This window comes from Poecilia reticulata, chromosome 2 (genome assembly GCF_904066995.2).
Source record: "Poecilia reticulata chromosome 2, P_reticulata-male-v2, whole genome shotgun sequence".
Classification (NCBI taxonomy): Eukaryota; Metazoa; Chordata; class Actinopteri; order Cyprinodontiformes; family Poeciliidae; genus Poecilia; species Poecilia reticulata.
The window spans coordinates 37810204-37829478 of NC_088831.1; the positions used below are offsets into that span (position 1 = coordinate 37810204).

At 36.6% G+C, this 19275-nt stretch overlaps 2 protein-coding genes across 3 annotated transcripts in view; both read left to right on the forward strand.

Moving 5' to 3' along the window:
• The window catches only part of LOC103461272 (syntaxin-binding protein 5-like), a 165762-nt gene extending 164670 nt beyond the window's left edge, over window positions 1-1092 (forward strand). Inside the window, exons 48-49 of the mRNA XM_081604843.1 lie at window positions 230-441; window positions 540-1092. Coding sequence (XP_081460969.1) covers window positions 230-441; window positions 540-873 — 546 coding nt within the window. The 3' untranslated portion in view covers window positions 874-1092. The remainder of the gene's footprint in view (window positions 1-229; window positions 442-539) is intronic.
• A 2307-nt stretch (window positions 1093-3399) lies between these two features.
• On the forward strand, window positions 3400-18908 carry ralba (v-ral simian leukemia viral oncogene homolog Ba (ras related)). 2 transcript variants are annotated; one of them, XM_008402924.3, is made up of 5 exons: window positions 3400-3551; window positions 14066-14279; window positions 15126-15334; window positions 15782-15959; window positions 17462-18908. In XM_008402924.3, the coding sequence occupies exons 2-5, from the start codon at window positions 14166-14168 to the stop codon at window positions 17582-17584; spliced, it is 624 nt and encodes a 207-aa protein (XP_008401146.1). In that variant the 5' UTR covers window positions 3400-3551; window positions 14066-14165; the 3' UTR covers window positions 17585-18908. The 2 variants fall into 2 exon arrangements, with proteins under 2 accessions (XP_008401146.1, XP_081460681.1); XM_081604555.1 differs by having other exon boundaries at window positions 3424-3578.
• Window positions 18909-19275: the final 367 nt, after the last annotated feature.

Consider the following 19275-nt stretch of genomic DNA (forward strand, 5'->3'; position numbering starts at 1 on the left):
GAAAGACTAGAGAACACCTGGATACTTCTTACTTCTTGTATCAGAAATGAGCTTTTTATTTAAACTTTTCAGTCTCCACAGTCAAAGTAATAACAAAAAAATAAACACGAATTGGAACTGTAAAAAAATTAAGCTGCAGTAGAACCCATGTTTATCTCCTGACAAGACAAGCCTTTATCAAGTATTTATTTGTCCTTAGTTACCTTATTGACTCATTTTGATCTCAAAGCACAAGACTGTCTCAAAATTGAGCAACAAAGTCAAGAAACAAGAGTTCAAGAAACAAGTGAGTGAGGCTACTACATTCACACACCTGGCTGCCAATATGGAGGAGATAATTCAGTGGTGCGGATCTGAAAGAATGAAGAGGACAAAACGTCTCCTTACGTTCCTGCATTTAAAGTGCCAAAAGATGAAGTGTCTCGAATCAGGAGGACACAAGTAAGATGAATAAAACATAAAATTGTTCAGCCATGACTTTCAACTTCTGTGACACATTTTGAATGCTAACTGCGCTCATTATCTGGCCTTTTACTCAGTGTTCAGAGGAAGCTTCGGGTTTTCAGACGAGAAGTGTGCCAGGCTGTGTCTCCCCAGGGATCAGCAGTGAGGACTTTTCGTTTTCCGGCCGTAACGAAGAGGATCACTGGCCGAAGAGGTCATTCTGAATCACTCTGGAAAAGATTTATGTTATCTAGAGCCAGGTCTAGTTTTAAGAGGACAGTACTGCTTGGACAGCAAAAAGACTCTGGGCCAGTGGTGTATTTTAAAGATGTCGGGAAAAGCAAGGCTTCAAGCAGGAGTGCATTACAGATTAATAACCCAGATAGCAATGAAGACATAGATGATATATTTGCAATTGCAGGCTTGTAATGCTTCATAGACAACATTGAGTGAAGGTCAATCATCAAGTCAGTAGTCAATGTGTGAATTGCATTTATGCTAAGTGTTGTATTAGAACAGATACATTTACATTTTATACCTGTTATATCGCTGCACCTGATCACACAGGACACGGATGCATTTCTGTAATTTTGTACATGAATTCTGTTTTATTCTGAATTTTTGGAACATAAAGATTCTAAGATAATACTTTTGTAGTTTGCTTTCAAATGGCTAGAGGGTGATGAAAATACCAGGGAAACAAGAGATCTACACACACTATGCCTCTGTGTTAACACGGACCACGTAAAGTACAAACCAAATGCTAAGGAGCTCTAGCCAAGACATATTCCAGAAGTTCTCAGCCGTACTTTTGTGGCTGGTGGTACCAAGTATTGAGTTGAATACAAATTGGTGATTATTGAGAATAGGGACAAAACAGGTCCTATGGATAAAGCACAAAATTTGAATAAAATATACACAAAATATAATTTTTTCAAATATCTGACTAAACTAACTTGGGTCATGTGAGCACAATGATGTATATTTTCCTGGTGTTTGCTGAATATTTTTTTATTTTAAACATTGTAGTCGGTGGATGATGCCTGTAAAATCCCTTGTCCAGGAGCAGAACTCAATACATTATAATAGTTTAAAACAATTAAAGAAATACTAAAATTATATGTTATGATAATTAAGTATAAGTAGTCATATAAATAATTATAAAATCATTTTATATTTATTTTTGCCAGATGTTGATGACAAAGTTCTAGGTCAGGTCGATTAAAAATGTAATTTTTAAAAAAATGTTATAACTGGCACCCTGCATCTTAGCATATTTACATGTCCAAAATATTATTTGTCATATTTGCATACATAAGGTTGAGAGATAATTTTTAAAAAATGGGAAAATTAAAACCCATTTTGTCCCTATTTTCTAGAATCACTGAAATGTCATATTTTTCAGATTTTTCTTTGTAAATCAAAATAATTAAACTTCATAAATATGCTCTACTTTGTGTTATTCTGTTACAATAATCCAAATAAAATATTTTGAGATGTGCATTTGAATCGTAACAAAAGGTCAAAGTTCAAGAGTCATGAATACTTTTGGAAGGCGCAACCAAACAATGGAACTTGGGTCTTTTTATTATCTGTTACAGCTCATAAACTCATATCTAGACAAGTTATGTCTCAGTTCCTTTTAAGATCAAAGGTCCAGATTGCTCTGTTGTAGCTTTGCAATAAAAACTCATTGTAAATTACAGAATCTACTCCATCATCAGCTGCTTTATTAATGCTCTTAAACAATCTAATCTTAAAATCCATGAGATCCTGCAATTCAGATTATGTTAAATGCAATGATACCTTTTCTGGCTGAGAACTCCCATCACCACTGTCGTGCCTCTAACCAATTAATTGGTAGCTCTTTTAAACCTGTAATTTTAACAGTTTTTAGATCTTTATAATAAAAAAAAACAAGGCTTTTGTCCTAATGTGTTAATCTTTATCCAAAGATCAAGGTACAATCATAAAGTTAGGATTTTATTGCTGTACTGAGTTTTGAGTGCATATTAAGATAAAACATGACACGACTTTATTGTCTTCTCCAAAAATACAGGTTTTGTTGCACTTTCTGGAAGCTGGTTCTGTTTTCTATCCTAAAATGTAAAAAGAAAAATGCAATCTATGCAACGTTTAGAATTTTTTACATTTTATTTATTTTATAAGATTAGAAGGATTAAAATGACTATGATGAAATATTTGCATAAGAGCATCATAGTGCTAAATGTTTATAAGATTAAGAAAGTATCTGATGTAACCTTGCCATTGTAAGCTATTTGGTCTGGATTCAGTATGAACCAAGTATTACACATGCTCTCAGATTCATAAATTTGATTCATGGATCTAAGCAGGCCCTGCGACAGACTGGCGACCTGTCCAGGGTGACCCCGCCTCTCGTCCAGAACATTAGCTGGAGATAGGCACCAGCAACCCTCCCGCCCCCACTAAGGGACAAGGGTGTGCAGAAAATGGATGGATGGGTCTAAGCAGAACTTAGAAGTAAGTGTTTGCAGGTATTGTTGGTCTCTGTTTATCTCTTGAATGTGTGATGAACTGGCTTTCTTTGAAAGGTCACTTCTGCTGCTGCATTTTATGTCTTTAGTTTCATACAATATTGCAGTGACTTTGAACGTTTTACTTTTTACCCTTGTTACATAGTATAATTTTGAATCAATTATCTGTCCTAGTTGTTTTTCCACTGTGAAATTGAAAAAAAAAAGCCTTTCAGAACAATATTTAAAAACCACAAGATCTGTTTTCTGGTTGTTTTGCATTTGTGTTTTATTTTTTTTTATTTTCGGTTAAGTGGTTTAAGAAGTTGGTTGGACGATGTTTTTGGTTCTCACAGTCCCACACAGTTCTAACAATTTTGCTTGCATGTTTTTTTTTTTTTTTTAATAAGATACAAAAACCACAAACCGGGTTCTTTAACTGGAGCAAGGGCAGATGCGTCACTTCCTGTCATCTGTTGTTTTTTACTTCCGTAAGGTGGGGCTTTTGTTACGGGAGCGGTTTGTATTTGGAGAACCAATGCGTCGGTCTGCGCCGGAAAAGCAGTCAGCTAGATAGCATCAACCAAGGGCAGTCATTGGAACTACGCTTCGGTAAGGCATCCACATCTTCTTATCTCGGTAAAGTAGTTGTACTATTATGTGCTTATTAGCATGGCTCTTGAAATAACGTTACCATGCGTTTTTAAGGGCATATCGAGTGACTGCTAGAGGCAAAGTGCTCAGTGTTTAACGGAATATGGGTGTTTAAAAACTGGTAGTTACCAGATTAATGTGGTGAAATCGTCACGTTGTGGTGGTTGTCAAACTTTTTTCTAAATAGAAAACCAGATTAATAGTAGAATAATACCAGCACCATTGTTTGAGTTTACGCTAGCACAACATTTGGACATTTTCCCTAGATCTGTTAGTAATCTTAGTAAGCACTTCATTTTCTTTTTCTGACTTGTACTCCGAATAAACGTTTATGTTCATTTCGCTGCGGTTTGGAAGTACTGTTACTTTTTCTTTAACAATAACGGTATTCGCAACTGTTAAAGCCCGAGTGGGTGAACTACTCTTTTTAATATTAACAAACTTGTGAGTTCCTCATAATATAAGTACGTCAATAATATCTTCCACCATTAAATGTTTGAATAAGCACCTTGGTAATAATTGTTACTGCTGTAAAGTTTTGCCACTAAGAAGACACACCCAAACTAGCTCATGTGTTCTTCTGCTGATGTTGTAAATCCGTTGGTATCTTCAGACTAGGCAACCTGATCTTTAGGTTTTACGTTCGTATTTTCCTCTCTTAAAGGATGCAGAGTCATAAAGATCCAAAGCCAGTTCGGTCAGTTGCCAGATGATGGTTTACATGTAAACAGTGTAATGTAGAGATGCGGGTTGGTTTTCCCCTGTCTGTTTTTGAGTAAAAAAGAGGGGCGTGTAGGACGGTGTTAGCAAAGCACCACGCTTCCGTCTCGATATTAATGACAGGTCCATTTAGGTAGCAGGGGAAGTGAAATGTGTGTTTCCTTTTCCAGATAACTGGCTGCATAAACTTGTTGATTTAGGATCTGCTTTGGAATGAAACATGCAGTCATCCCCCCATAAACAACTCGTGAACAGAATGCTGAGCCCAGCACATTTGCAGCATTTTCAGGGAAACCAGCTTAAGAATTGCTTGGCAGTTTTGTAGGGTTTTGGCCTGGCTTTTAAGAAGCTAATGCAGACTGTTAGGTATTTTTTCTTCTCACAGCAAACATCATTTGAGGGTTTCACCCCCCCCCCCCCCCTGATTTGATTCAAATGTTACTTCTAACACAGTGCCTACTCAGCTTTGAAACACAATGGATATATCAGATAACTACCTTTTTTTGATTCCACAAAGTTGCCTATGTTTTAGTGTAGGACTTTTTTTGCTGTAACTTAGAAACATTACGTAGGCATTTGAAAGTATACATTAACACGCACGACCACACAAGTCTTTTAGTTAAAAATGGCAAAATAGTTTTAAACAATTTCTGTCTTTGTTTTACTCTGTAACTTGTCAGAGCAAGATAGACATTTTTCCCCTCATCACTTCTCTTTAGTCAGGCAGGATGGCTCATATCCAAACCTCACCTTTCTGAGATGGGTAGTAACTAATGACATTTACTTAAGTAACTTTTTTTGGGAGGAAAAAAAAATTTCACAGTAATTTTATTACACTGTACTTTATACTTTTACTTGAGTAGAATGAAGTATCACTCCTCTTACTTGAGTAAAATTTCTGGCTACCCTGTTCAGTGTGAGTAATTTCAGAGAGTGAAGACCGGACATATTTTAACCAAAACTACATGAGGCACAGAGGCACACCTACAGTTTATATTAAAGTGAAGCCTCATGTTTGTCCGCAAATAACATGCAGCTTTGCTGATTTCATGTTATTTTTTATCTGCCTGCTGTGCCATTTGTAGGTCAAAAAGATACAGCAAACACTATATGTCGTCACTGAAAGTACTGTTGAGGTGAACAGCAGAGTGTGTCACTTGTTGCCACTACAGTGTGTGCAATTAAGACATTTACAAGCAGATCACACTTGCATCACAACTGTCAAACGAATAGTTCAGATTTTTAAGCAAAGTTCTAATAAGCACACAATAGCTTAACATGAGTAGATGGGTCTTTTTGTGTCTCTTTTCCTGTAGCCTGAAGCTATTGGCAAAAACAACTCCCACCTCAAACTTGTCATAGTAATTCCTGACAAAATGGAATCTTTTTTCATACACCTGGCATATAACAGTTGACAAATGCCACATTCCATACAGTCACTTTTGTAGTTCAAACACTACATAACTGGGATTTTGTATACAATATATAATTTTTTTTTTGCATTGTTATTCTTCTAATATTCTATGCAGAAATTCAATAAAAACACATAGAAAATTACTAATTACTTTTGCATTTAATGTGATTGACTGAGTGACTAAATGAGACTTGAATTATGTTGATTCTGACAATCAGCTGATACATTGTTAGTTTTAGCTTCAGCTCATTTTTGATGATGAAAGCAGATGAGGATGTAAGGAACTAGCAATACACAGCGGAGCATCCTGTTTCCCCCAAGGAAGAGGAACAAGTTATGCAAATGTACATTTGTAAAAACGTTGAACCTTTTTTTTATATATATATATATATATATATTATTCATATTCGTAAATTCTCTCCAAATCAGTGCTGGCAGCTGCTGCCGGTGGGCATGTTTACCAAGCTGTGACAGACGCTACCTATGGCAATTGTTTGCCTTTTAAAATGCAGCTTTGTTTCAGTGTGATGGAAACTTCTGTTAGTGTCAGAAATTTTAGATCTACTTTCACTGAATTTATGCTATTTTCTTCTTCCATGGTTCATATGCAGCTTGTGATTCTTTTTCTTAAATTTTAAATAATAATTTCTCGTAATTGTATTTGTTGCATCCTAATCAGCAGCAGGAGAGTTTCCAGTTTTAGAGCTCTCATTAATGTAGGGACACCTGGAGTCTCTCAGATCACAACCCCCTCTTTCCTCAGTCTCTCACTCTCTGAATACGCTATAATCAAGGCCATCGTTTCACTGACCAACACTGAGTGGGTTGTCTCTACTCACAAACCTGATGGTGTGTGTATTTATGTAAATGCTCAAGCCAAATTAAGAAATATGAATTTACACAACAATATGATGCCGTAGATAACCAGTACTAATCACTCTTTTGATTGTTTTAGTAAAATTCAGAGCACTTTTAATGACTTGTAATCCTCTAATGAATTTAAAAACATTTGAATTGAAATGCTTTTGTTTGGGGAATCTGAAAGCAGACGGCACAGAGTGATTAATTTGGACCTCACCCATTGTCAAATTTCTACCTTAAATTTCAAACATCTATATCTGTATAAAAGTGGCAAAATGAAGGGTGCAGAAAGCATTAAACAGCATGTTTCTATTTTTCTGTTTCTATTTTTTACATTTAAAGTGGAAAAATTCTTCAAGTTTTTCTAAATTAACCTTTCAATAAAAATGTTATTTGTCTTCTTTTCAAATAATGCAAAGCAATGCTTTAATAATGTCATTCTTTTTTTATTGCATAGTCATTGTTCTTTATGTGACAATAAATGTATACTAGTACTGCTAGAATTTACCTTTTAAAATATTTCTAGACGCTTAGTTCAACTTAACATGTAATAATACGTGGATTCTGACCTAAATTCAGATACCAGGTATTAATGTGGAAAAATTAATTTAATTTTGTACATTTAAATTTTGCACATTTAATCTGATCCAAATTTACTCAGGTGCTATGCAGAGCTACAGACTTTGACTTCTCATTAAATAACTGGACTTTACACAGAAAGATCCATAAAAAATAAAATGGAATAGTTTTTTTGTAATCTGTAAAATACAAAATCATACATGGAGCATGTATAAAATATTAAGGATTATTAATATTAAGGATTAATAATATCATTCAGTAATGCTCACCTGCATTACTGAATGACCTGTCTGGTTGTTTTTAGCACAACATGGTAGGTTGTTCAGAAAACAACCCAATAAAATTGACCTTGAAGGGGAAAACATGGGTACCTACTGTAAGTGAGTTAAAGACACTTTGAGTCAATAAATCATTTTTCCTTTTTTCTGCTTCTATTCTGGGACAAGGACACAAATAGAATTACTTTGTGAAACTGTAGCTATAGGTGTCATCCCTATGCATAGGTGGTGGTATGTAACTTAACCTTTAAGGAGATGGTAAATGGGCAGCTGGCTGCTGCTCAGCAGTAATGAAATGATTTTTGAACAAACAGTGGTTAAAAAAGTGACATACCCTTGTTAAAATGCCTTTACTTTGCTGCATAGAAATGACAAAATGCTAATTAATTTCAGAGCTTCTCATCTCTGTGGTCCATAACATATACACATACCTATGCAAAAACAAACAAACAGAAAAACTTAAATAACAAACTGAAGTGGGTGTCTTCAGAAGTGACCACCAAATTTAAGATCATGTTCAATACAGGACAGTACACTACTGCATTTACCTTAAAGCTCTCTGACTAAGAAAAAAAACATCCAAATGAAGCTCAGCTATTCCAAGAAGCCTTTCTTGACTTTTTGCATGTTGCTGCAAATATCATACTTCTCAAAAAGCTACCAAAGCATCACTTGCAAATAAAATAGTTCAATTCATGTTTTAAATGAGAAAATAAACACTTTATTGTCTACAATTTGCCAGAATATGAACCCGGTGAAACCAAAACTATGCCAATTAAGGAGTTCAAGGTAGAACGTATTTATAGACAAAGAAGATATTTAATCTGAAATGCAATATTGTTTGCACAATTTTGGCTTAATTACTACTCTGAGGGTGGTGTTTGTTCTGCAGATGATCTCTAAAAGAGTCTGTTAACTCCATTTAATGATTAATTGATTACCAAATTAATTGACAAATATTTCAGTAATTGATTAATCACGATTAATCCAATTGTTTCAACCCTAGAAAAGACTTAATTTGTTTTATTGGGAACAGTTTAGACAGTACCTCATTTTCACCTTGAAGATATTTTCATATTAAATAAAACAGGAAGTGTTTTAAATAGAGATTGGTTTGAAAAAGAAAAGCAGCCCACTTAGTGTTGCTGCAGTCGGGAGGATTCTGGCACAGGGAGGATTTAAGGTCTCAGTTGCCCAGTTTTGTCAAAGGCTTCTCTGTACACTCCCACAGGCAAATACTTGTTAGTATGCATTGTAGGACGAAAATGGGGTGTAGCTGCCTTTTTAAGTATAGTAAATCATTTCCTGATCTCCACAGGCGGTGACTGTTATAACTGCTACATATGAAGAACCAAACACACTTCTGCAAAGCCACCTGCAGGGCTTCACGCTTAAATTCTGCACTGTTTGTTGCACTGTGATAAAGAAGTCGTAGTCTTGAAACCTGGTCTGGGATCGTGGAACGCCTTACCCATTCTTACTCTCCTCTCATTACTGTGACTCTGTCAGGTTATTGTTTTGGCACAGCAAGATGAGAGCCAGGTTTATCCTTCAGTTCCTGGAGTTAATTTTGAGACTTGTAGCAAATACTAAAAAGATGATTTGCTGTTTGATTTATAGATGCAACAAGAGTAATGCATACATGAAGGAGAGCAAAGCAGTTCTCTAGAAAAATATGTGTATATATATGTATATAATTGAGCTTTCAACAAACTTTTTGCTCCAATTAGTAATTAAGTGTTTCTGCTCACTTGGTAAGTTGTCAGTGTTGAGATTAATTTAGTTTTCCATCTTTGAGGGTGAGGTGAGCAGATGATCTTATCACAAACCTCAGTTTGAAGGTTCAGTAGATGGACAGAAGAAATCAAATGAGGTTCAAATGTCTATTTAATACATCAGTGCACACATAGCACAGACACAATAACATGACTTAATTTGTTGAGATTCAAGGCTAAGTTAGATACCAGAAATGGGACTGTTTTGTGACTAAATAGTTTGTAGCAGTAATCCTGTAAAAGATGATTTTGTAAGAAATAAGTCTTCCACTAACCTATTTGTAGTGTTGTACATAATTGACTTTACCATAATATTTGTTATAAGTTGTTTGATGCAACTCTTATTAATCTTGAAAGGTAATAATGCAACACCTGTGTGAGACCAAGCTACTGTTCATAAATGATACAGTTAGTCATTACCTGTAAAAAAAAAAGATGGTGGATATTCTTTGACCATACCAATGTACAAGCAGAAATGCTTATGAGCAACGAATGCTATCCAAATTGTTTTCAAAGTTAGGTGATTATTTTCACTTCGTACTAGAGGTGCACCAATAATTCAGCCATGATTTTCTGAATATTGGGAGATTTTGATCAGCTGATACTTAAATTTGAAGCTGATTTTATCCACAGAAAACCAGCCACTGTCCTCTGTTACTCTGCCATGAGGGATGTTTGACTGACCCGCCCAAAAGATGTCGTCTGCACATTCACAGTAAACAATAGTGACCCCACTGGTGCCAACTCGGTACCTTTCTTGCTATTTTTTAGCAGCATTTCAGACAAAACAATTAGAATCGGCATGTCAGACTTTTTGAAGATCTGTGATCAGCCAGAAAACTGCAATCAGTGCACCCGTACTTTGTACTTAAATGACCAAAGGTTGCAACAAGAAACACTTTTGGTTAACTGGTGGGCAAGTACATTTTTCTGTTAGTGAACAATTTGCTTAGTTGCAGGCATTTCTATGCTGAATCCTGGAAAAAGTTGTTTTAGTTTCACCCATGCCTTAAAATAAACACCAGTTGGAAGATTGGGTGTTTCTCGGAAGGGCTTGCTAATAAATGTCTGCTGTCCATATTGTAATGGTGTCATCTATTTTTCAGAAGCCTAGCAACCAAAGTGGTTTGTTGCACTTCACCCCTCCCTTTTCACAACCCCTGATCCTCTTTAAAGGGCTTGCACCAAACATGTGAGACTTGCCAGAATACTGGTTTATCTTGACTTTGTCCGTGTTGCTGTAATGTTGGAGGTTTTTGGTTAAATTAGTTTATCGAGTTCAGTTTGATGTTAATTCCTTCCTAGTTTTTCCATCTGTGCTTGTCCACAGGGAAGTGGGTTACATGTGAATAATTAAAATGGTGACCTGTATACATAAATGCTGAATTCTGCAAGTTCCACAAGAATGTGTGTAAATGTGTTTGTGTGGGCATTCTTCATATCAAGTATTCCACTGACCTGGTTTGGGATAACAAAGACAGGAAGAGCAAAGTTCAGGCTTCATTCCCTGATTAGGGAAAGTGGAACGATGATGCCACATCCTCAGATGCTGTTATCTGTTAAAAATGGTCAAACTTCTCGTATCATGTGGCCCATTTAGAGATCTTTTTGAAGGTTTTATTTGATTTTTAGGGCTCGTTTTCTTCCGTTTGCAATGACTAGTTTAAGTGGAAATTCTAAGGTATTTTTAAAAGACTTTCTCCTCTTAGTCTTGTCTCCTGAAGAGAGTGTTGCTGGTTTCAAGAATAAATGTTTACTGTTAGGGAGGAGCAGATTATTAATACTGCTATGAATCAGCTCAGTGCTTCCATTAGCATGACATCCTGAGAGGAGGGAAGGATCTGTCTCTATAGAGACAGACAGAGAAAATGTTAAAGATAAGGTACTAAACATATTAGGAGGGGCCAGGAGAGTCAAACATTATTAACTTACAGAAGTGTTTGTGTCAAAGCTTCTTTCAGAGCGATTTTTATGCTCTGGTATTTTGTTTTGGACTTGTGCTTTTGGCTATACATTGTTGCTGGATGGCTCAGTTGGTATTCTATGCACTGATATGACAGAAGTGGCATCAATCCAGAGCAAGGTAAACACATGATGGTGTTAAGTCTTTATATTAGATCAGCTCACATAACAGATTGAAGAATGCTTTTTATCAGAGCACAGTGGACCCAGGAGGACTTTATTTTACTGAGTGTTCTCTATTAGGTTCGCAAGATACAACATGTTAATTAGGGCTGTAGTGATACAATAATCTCACGATATGATACACGATATTCTGCTCACAATTCAATATATATTGCAATATTCAGCAAACAATACAATTCAATACACCTTTGCGATTTTCTGAAAGATTTTAGAGGGACAGAGTGATTTTGGTGACATTTTGTGACTGTTATAGAGTTGGATTGAATTAATTTAACTGAAAACTGATTAAAAGCACCAACTACACAATACCTGGCTCTGGTTGGACATGGACACAGACTTAAAGTCGACAGCTGGACAAAATGAATAAAAGAAGTGGTGAGAAAACATGTTTCTTTTAATTGAAACAGTGCAAACTGAACCAGTTTGTACTGAGCAAGACTTTTATAGCTTATATAGCATTTGTAAAGTAAATAAAGTGCACCAAGTACCCTGCTCTGAATAGTTTGATACCTTTTTACCTTGACACTTAACATCTGAAGGAATCACTCTAAGCCTGATGACCTAATCACTCTCCCGGCAAAGCAAGCAGTGAGTGAGCAAGGTGACAGTTGGATGTTACGATACTTATCTATATTTTTTTTTCCCTAGAAAAAAAAAATTGATATATATCGCAAAATCGATATTATTACACAGCCCTAATTTTATAAAAATGGTCTCCTGGAGACCAAACACTGATACATTCTTGCTAGTAAATCATCTTCTTGTGAACAATGTCTGGTAATTTACCATCTGATGAGAGGAATTCCATAAGTTAATAAAATAGATTATCTGCATTTACTGGTTAAAGATGCTACTAATATTACTCTGAGTTCTTCCTCCTGGTATTTTTATTCTGCCAACAGATTAGTTCAAGTCAGTGACTTTCTTTTTTTTTTTTCAAAATATACAAGACTTGTACAGATTGACCCGGTAACTAGATCATTTTAAAGTGGACACACATAAATTGAGCAATAGAACAATTCGGAGTAGAGGCAAATTTGATTGGCCGTAAAATTCAAACAAACTAACTAACTAAAATTAACACACTTGGTCATACTCACGCTTCTCCAGGCCACCTTAACAACAACAGTTTTCAGGGTAGTAGGTTACTGAGTGAAAGAAGATTCAAGGTTAGCCCTTTCTTAAATGATGCAAGGTGTTTTTAAAATGAAGTCAAAAGAAGCAATAAATAGAAACGGTACTTTCTACGTATCAAGACGTTTTCATTGAGGCTGCGAGACAGAGCAAGACTTTTAATAGATAACGGAAAGACTAGGGGTGTAAATGCAAAGTTGCTGTTTTGTCCTTATAAGCTTTTATTATCGGACATTGAAATACTAGATTTAAATATGTCTGCAGGCTTTTGAGATCTCGGAGTAAGTAATCCTCTTTCTCTGTTGAAAATGCATACAGAAACTGCTTTGTTTATTAAGTAATACTTATTAATAATAGAAACAGTGAAGATGCCACTAGTTTAAAATGTCAACTCAACTTAGGTTGGTTTAGTCGAAAATGTTAGTGAAAGCTTGTCTTAACGGTTGCTGCTCTCTCACTCACTCTGATGAATGCATCGCAAATTTTCAGTGCTTCTTTTGTTATTATGACCACAATAGATTAAAAGAAGCATAAAAAAAACAACATGCAGCCAAAGCTGAACGGGAATATTATAATGGTACATGGCTTCTTTAAAAGCTTGTAGTTTGTCAAATGTTTAGTCTGCGAAAGCAACAAAAAATTAAAATACTTGAGATAAATTCAGTATATTGTTGTGAGGTGGATTTGTCTATCCATCTGTTTATATCTTCAACCTAAATGAAAGAAAATTACCGCATCACTTACAAGGGCTAAAGTAAGATAAATATTTTTGTTGGCTTTTTAAGGTTGTCAAAACAGAAACCGCTCTTGGCAAACAAACTCAGCAGGAAATGAAGGTTAAAGCACACATGAAATGATTGGACTTCTAGTTGCTAAAGGAACAATGTGAAGAGTGTGTTTTATCCAGCTGTAATGTGACAGTAATGCAGACATAATCACAGTTTTAAATAACTGCAGAAATATGAACAGTAGAAGCTTGGTTTTCAGCTCTCAGCGCATTCAAAACTTGAAATAATTTCCATTTTAATTGAGGCTCAGATGAGACATTTAAGGCATCTGCAGCTGAGTCCGTTAGCACTCTGTTTAAAAGTTATATCTGACAGGGATGGGAGATACAGAAGCAGGCAAAAAGCAATTGACTCTGAGCTTTCACCTACTCAGGGCAGGGCTCTTATAAAGCAGATAGATGGCCAGTCAGTTTTTTTTTTTTTTTTTTTTTTTTTTTTTTTAATGGCTCTAGCACATGATGCTCTGTTTTAATGCTTTCGTAAATTCAGCCTGGCCCGTGGAGAATGATGGCTTCATTACTCCTGATCAGTTGCAATGACCTTTTGATGGGCAACTTTATAAAGTTCTCGGATTCATGAGTAGGCAATTTGGCACTTTAAAGGGGGCGGTGGGTGTTAAGATTCAAGATTTGTTGGAACTCGGCCTAGAGCCTTGGCACAGAGCGCTGCTATCTGTTAAGTAACAACTGCCATCTGCCCATCCGCTTCTCCCATGTTCCCTCCTTATTGATGTTATCCACTATACACACTGCTAAGTTTCCTCTCTTGTCATTCACAGGTCGCTGTTGTGGGCGAGTGTGTGCATGTGTGTGTGTGACTGCGTGTGCGAGTGTGCACGTGTTTGAGTGTGTGAGAAGGACTCGAAGAAAAATCCAGTGATGGCTGCCAATAAAGGTAAAAACCAGAGTTCTCTGGCACTGCACAAGGTGATAATGGTGGGAAGTGGAGGTGTGGGGAAGTCCGCCCTCACGCTGCAATTCATGTATGATGAGGTGAGTTGATACTACACACACCTGGTCTACCCGCAAACTCCTGTCTGATCAGTTAACCACGGTTCCCTTTGTTTAATTGGTCTCCTGGGAAACGCTGTTAAAATGAGATGAGGGCTCCCAGAACGACTACATAGGAGAGGCTAAAAACATTTTAATAAGGCCACTAGCTCAAACTTCCTATAAAATCATATGATCTTTTTTTTTTACACATTACAACCACAAGCTTCTTTGTGATTTAATGCTATTTGATGTGAAGTGTGCAATTGTCAAGTGAAAGGGAGGGTGCCTTCACACCCAATTTGTTTGCCTGGAAAGTCCAGTTCATTTGGGGAGGTGTGAATGCACAATCAAACTCTGACCCACCTAAAAACCTGGGTCTCTGTCATGTTGAGGTGAACTCTGGAAAAGTTAGAAACGTTTGCTGTACATTTACAACGGCTTAATGGCCCAGACACACATTCAGGTAAGAATCTGTTCTGCTTTTCACAGATGGTCTCCATTCAGTGTGTCTCAAATTGAGCTGTTTTAGTAAAAATTTCAAAATGAATGGCCTCTTTTGTAAAGGTGGCGGTGTCACCCTCACTGCAGTAACAATGATTCTGCAAAGTAATGACATTGGGACGTAAATACAAATGCATGTCAAACCTTTCATATTTTAATCTGTAAAATACATTACATTGTGTTGGTGATTTCCATAAAATCCAAAGAAAACATATTGAATTTTATGACTGGAATCTGAAAAAGTTGACAGGTTGTTTAAATCTGGTGTTCTGCATCCTCCTGCAAAACACACATACAGTCTCCAAAACGCAAGCAAATAAGTTGCCTTAATGTTCTCCTTCTCAGTTTGTCGAAGATTACGAACCCACTAAGGCAGATAGCTACAGGAAGAAGGTAGTGCTGGACGGGGAGGAAGTCCAGATCGACATCCTGGACACAGCTGGCCAGGAGGACTATGCTGCTATCAGGGATAATTATTTTCGCAGCGGGGAGGGCTTCCTGCTGGTTTTCTCCATCACAGAGCACGAGTCCTTCAGTGCCACTGATGAGTTCAGGTAATGATGCAGTGAGGCGAGCGCGTAAATGTGGCATCTGTTGAAGGTCCGCAACTTTGATGAGATGTAAATTAGATTACATGTTGCTATATTGGTAATGACTGTGATCACTGAAATGATTCAATTACATTTTTTCTACTCCTTGGTCATGTTATTGTTTTAGACAAGTTCAGTTTAGGATTAAATTAATTGCTTTTTTCCAGTGTCAGTCCTGAGGAATTGACAAAAAGATTTGCTTGAATCTGATCCAAAAAAAACCTGCAACAAAACTGTTACATCCAGTCCAACATGGATTTGTTTTGCAGGGAAGAAAATAACCCTTTATATTACAAAAACAATGATGCTCCTGCTAAATGTTAAAGAATTGTACCTATTATTTGCGAAGTACAAAAACGGTATTCGACAACCCTTGCACTTGCTTATTGGGTTTTTGTTTTGTGCTTGCAGGGAGCAGATCCTGCGAGTGAAGGCGGAGGAGGACAAGATCCCTCTCCTGCTGGTTGGCAACAAGTCGGATCTGGAGGATCGTCGGCAGGTGTCTGGTGATGAGGCGCGCGGGAAGGCTGAGGAGTGGGGGGTCCAGTATGTAGAGACGTCTGCCAAAACTAGAGCCAACGTGGATAAGGTGCCAATGCTCACTCACTGCATTACTAAACAGAAAAAGGCTAAAATTATAGGTGCACATGGTAAATTTATGCTTATGATTATGTTGGTCATAATCAACAGCATTGATATTGACTGGTTAGTAAACAACACAGCCTGCTCAGGTAGCCAGACTGTTGTCAGTTACTTCATAGGCATAGTTTACCTAAACCAGAGTTGTATAAATGCAAATCTCAAAGGACCAAAATGAAAAATTTTCATAGTCAAAGGTCCATGTATTATAGTCCATACATACAACATACAGTTGTACTCAAAATCATTCAAGAATCTTGTAAATTAAAATAAATAAGTGCTAATATAAAGTTACAACTCTTTCAATTTAACAGAAAGAATCAACTCCTCCACAGAATTTGTCGGTAAACAAAGAAATCAAGATCTGCAGTAAGATCTGTTTTAAAATCCATGCCACTAAGAGTGCGTACGCTGTTGGATTGTGTTGTTTTGTGTCATGGATCAAACAAGAATTCTACTTGCAGCTTGATAAAATGGTGATAGAGCTTTTATTCTTCCTTTTCTTGACTCAAAAGTTTGAGAAAATGTCTCTTCAAAATGCCTCTTTGCTCTCAAATGCTTTGTCGTACCGACGATCTCTTGGTAAATTAAGCAGAATCATGCTTGTGTTGGTTGGAGGGAGAATTAATGCATAAAAGTCAATTTTCCTTTCACTGCAAATTTGGAATGTGCCGTTTTCTAGTGCTGGGGAGGTTTCAGCTAGAAAACCGCTCCCAAAGTGGAAGTGCTGGTGTTGCAGCAGTAATGACCGAGTGACAGGTTGACATGGAGATGACTGTCCATGCTTTATGATATGGCTGACATTTAGTTGTCTTCTTATTACTAGGGAAACAACACACAATTTCACGCCGCCTCAGTCTATATTTAAAAAATTAAATAAAATCACAGCTTGAGGGCCACAGATATCTGGTTCGCAGGCCGAATGCAGACCCCATTAAGGCATCTCTGACCTAAACCATTTTAAAATTCTGTTATTTTAGCAGAGTAGATGAGTGAGGCTCTTTGTCACTGCCTTTTAAGTTCCAAAGGCAAAACAAATTCCAAGAAACTGCTGGTTGTTTTGTTTCTGATCACGCTTCCAACTTGATTCTTTGAAAAATATCTATTTCTAGCAAAAATTGACACAGTAACAGTAAATGGCCACCAAACACCTTTTGTCCCACTCCAGAAAAGTTATCATTTACATTCTGACGACAATGTTTACAAACAGCAACATTCATTTTTCTTCCCTCCATATGACCAATGACTACTCCATTCACTCTCTGATGGAAAATTTGGTGATTGTGAAACCATGAATTTGTAAAACCTTGGTGCAACTTGCTAACAGTAACCACTCATATCTAACTTGTAAATTCTGTACAGTACTGAATTGTAACGTGAACTCAAATTTACTTGTTTGATTTTTATCTGACTCCCAAACATGTGACAAGTAGCTACTCATTTTCCCTCCAGGTATTCTTCGACCTGATGCGCGACGTGCGTGGCAAGAAAATGACTGAAAACAAGGACAAAAACGGGAAAGGAAAGAACAAGAAGAGTAAGAAGAGTTTCAGAGAGAGATGCTGTTTACTTTGAGCTCTTCATGGACCTAAATATAAGCCACAACACACATCTGTATTGCCGGGGAACAAAACGGATGTCTTTCATTGTCATTTAAATGGGAAATTGATAATTATTTTTGTAATGGCTTGTGATAGATTAGTCTCTACAACAATCTCAACCACTTTGTTGCCAATTTTACGTACTAAAACTGGAAGATGACCACTGTTGTTACTGTGACTTAAACTGCAGTGCTTGATGGCTCACACTAAGCTAATGACCAAACTGCCAGTGACACTAACTATGCTGCTCAAGAATTTCTCCACTGTTTATCGCTGAATAATGCCTTTGAATTTCAGTAAACAACGTGTTAAATTTCCGAAGCCACTCGTAACCTTATCATGCAGACCTCTTGTTTCTGTGTTCATCAAACTGTAGGAACTATAATGCTGCTGTCTGTCATGTTTGTCCATTAATGGTGACATTTACTGCTTTGCCAAGGTCTCATCCATTTGGTCTGTTCAGACTTATTCTTTCTACTTGGCTGCTTTGAATTGATAAACATTTCAAATGATTATTTTTATTTTTTTTCCTCTGAGTGCGTAAGCTTTATCTTTCCCCAAGACTTTGTGACTTTTGTGCCCACAGATGATTCTCAAGGTAGTGGAATCCAATTAGAGGATTTGTGGCCAAACAGGGTTATTTCATATTCTTTTCTTCTTTTGTAGGATTACAAAAAGTCAATCAGATAAATTCTTTGTAGTCCTACAGGTAAAAAGCTGCAGAATTTTGGGGACTGAAAAACTCATTAATTAATTCTTTGTGCAGATCTGATGCGATATATTTACTAGTTTATCACAAACAGAAGAAAGCATCCATATACTCCGACCTTTCTAGTAGTGCAGATTTGTATTTCTTGTTTCTTTTAAAGGAATGTTGATGTTCTGGCATTTTGATGACAATCTTCAATAATGACATGCCTGCGTTGTGGTCAATATAGTTTAAATGCAGGAAATCAGCGGTTCTTTACATTTTAATAACATGCATTTCATTGCCATAGGAAGGGGGTTTCGTTCACAGTGGTGTTTGTGCCAACCAAACTGCAAATCGAACCATGTTTGTACACTATGTATGTGCTCCAACAGAGCAATTTGTCTGAACTGTACTACCTTACTGTGTCCTTGAGCAAAGCTTTGCATCTTAACTCTTGTTTAATCAAGTGCTGTGGTGAGTGAGATGTTTCTACCACTGCCTAAGCCATTCTTTGTAACATGCCTTCTTTGTTTTATGCATTCTACTGTGAACATGAGTCAGTCTCCTTGCAGCATGAAAGCTGCAAAATAAATGTTTCTTTTCTTTATTCTTGACCTTTTTATGTTTTTATTATTTAAAACGAGTTTTAGGTTTTAATCATGGCTGATTCATGAAAGCAATACTCAAATGAAATTAAGTCATTTACCACTATTTATGCTTGGTGTTGCACATCATCCTCTCCTGGTGGGTGTGTGCATTTAAAATTCTATCAAAAGTATTAACACAAACTTTTAAAAAAAAGTAATTTAATTTGTCTATTAGGTTTACTAAATAAAATTAATTGAACCAATTTCCTTCAGAAGTCAGCTAATTAACATTAACAGCTCACTTTTGTGGAATTTTAGTTCAGGAAACAATGTTGGACATTTGGCACTATGAAAACTAATGAGTGCACGACAGATAAGTTATAGGTT

What these genes read in the sequence shown, in the direction of transcription:
- ralba (XM_008402924.3), top strand. Translation starts at nt 14,166, where the DNA reads ATGGCTGCCAATAAAGGTAAAAACCAGAGTTCTCTGGCACTGCACAAG. An exon ending in AGTGCCACTGATGAGTTCAG is followed by an intron (nt 15,335 to 15,781) that starts GTAATGATGCAG and finishes TTGTGCTTGCAG; the next exon opens with GGAGCAGATCCTGCGAGTGA. An exon ending in CTAGAGCCAACGTGGATAAG is followed by an intron (nt 15,960 to 17,461) that starts GTGCCAATGCTC and finishes TTTTCCCTCCAG; the next exon opens with GTATTCTTCGACCTGATGCG.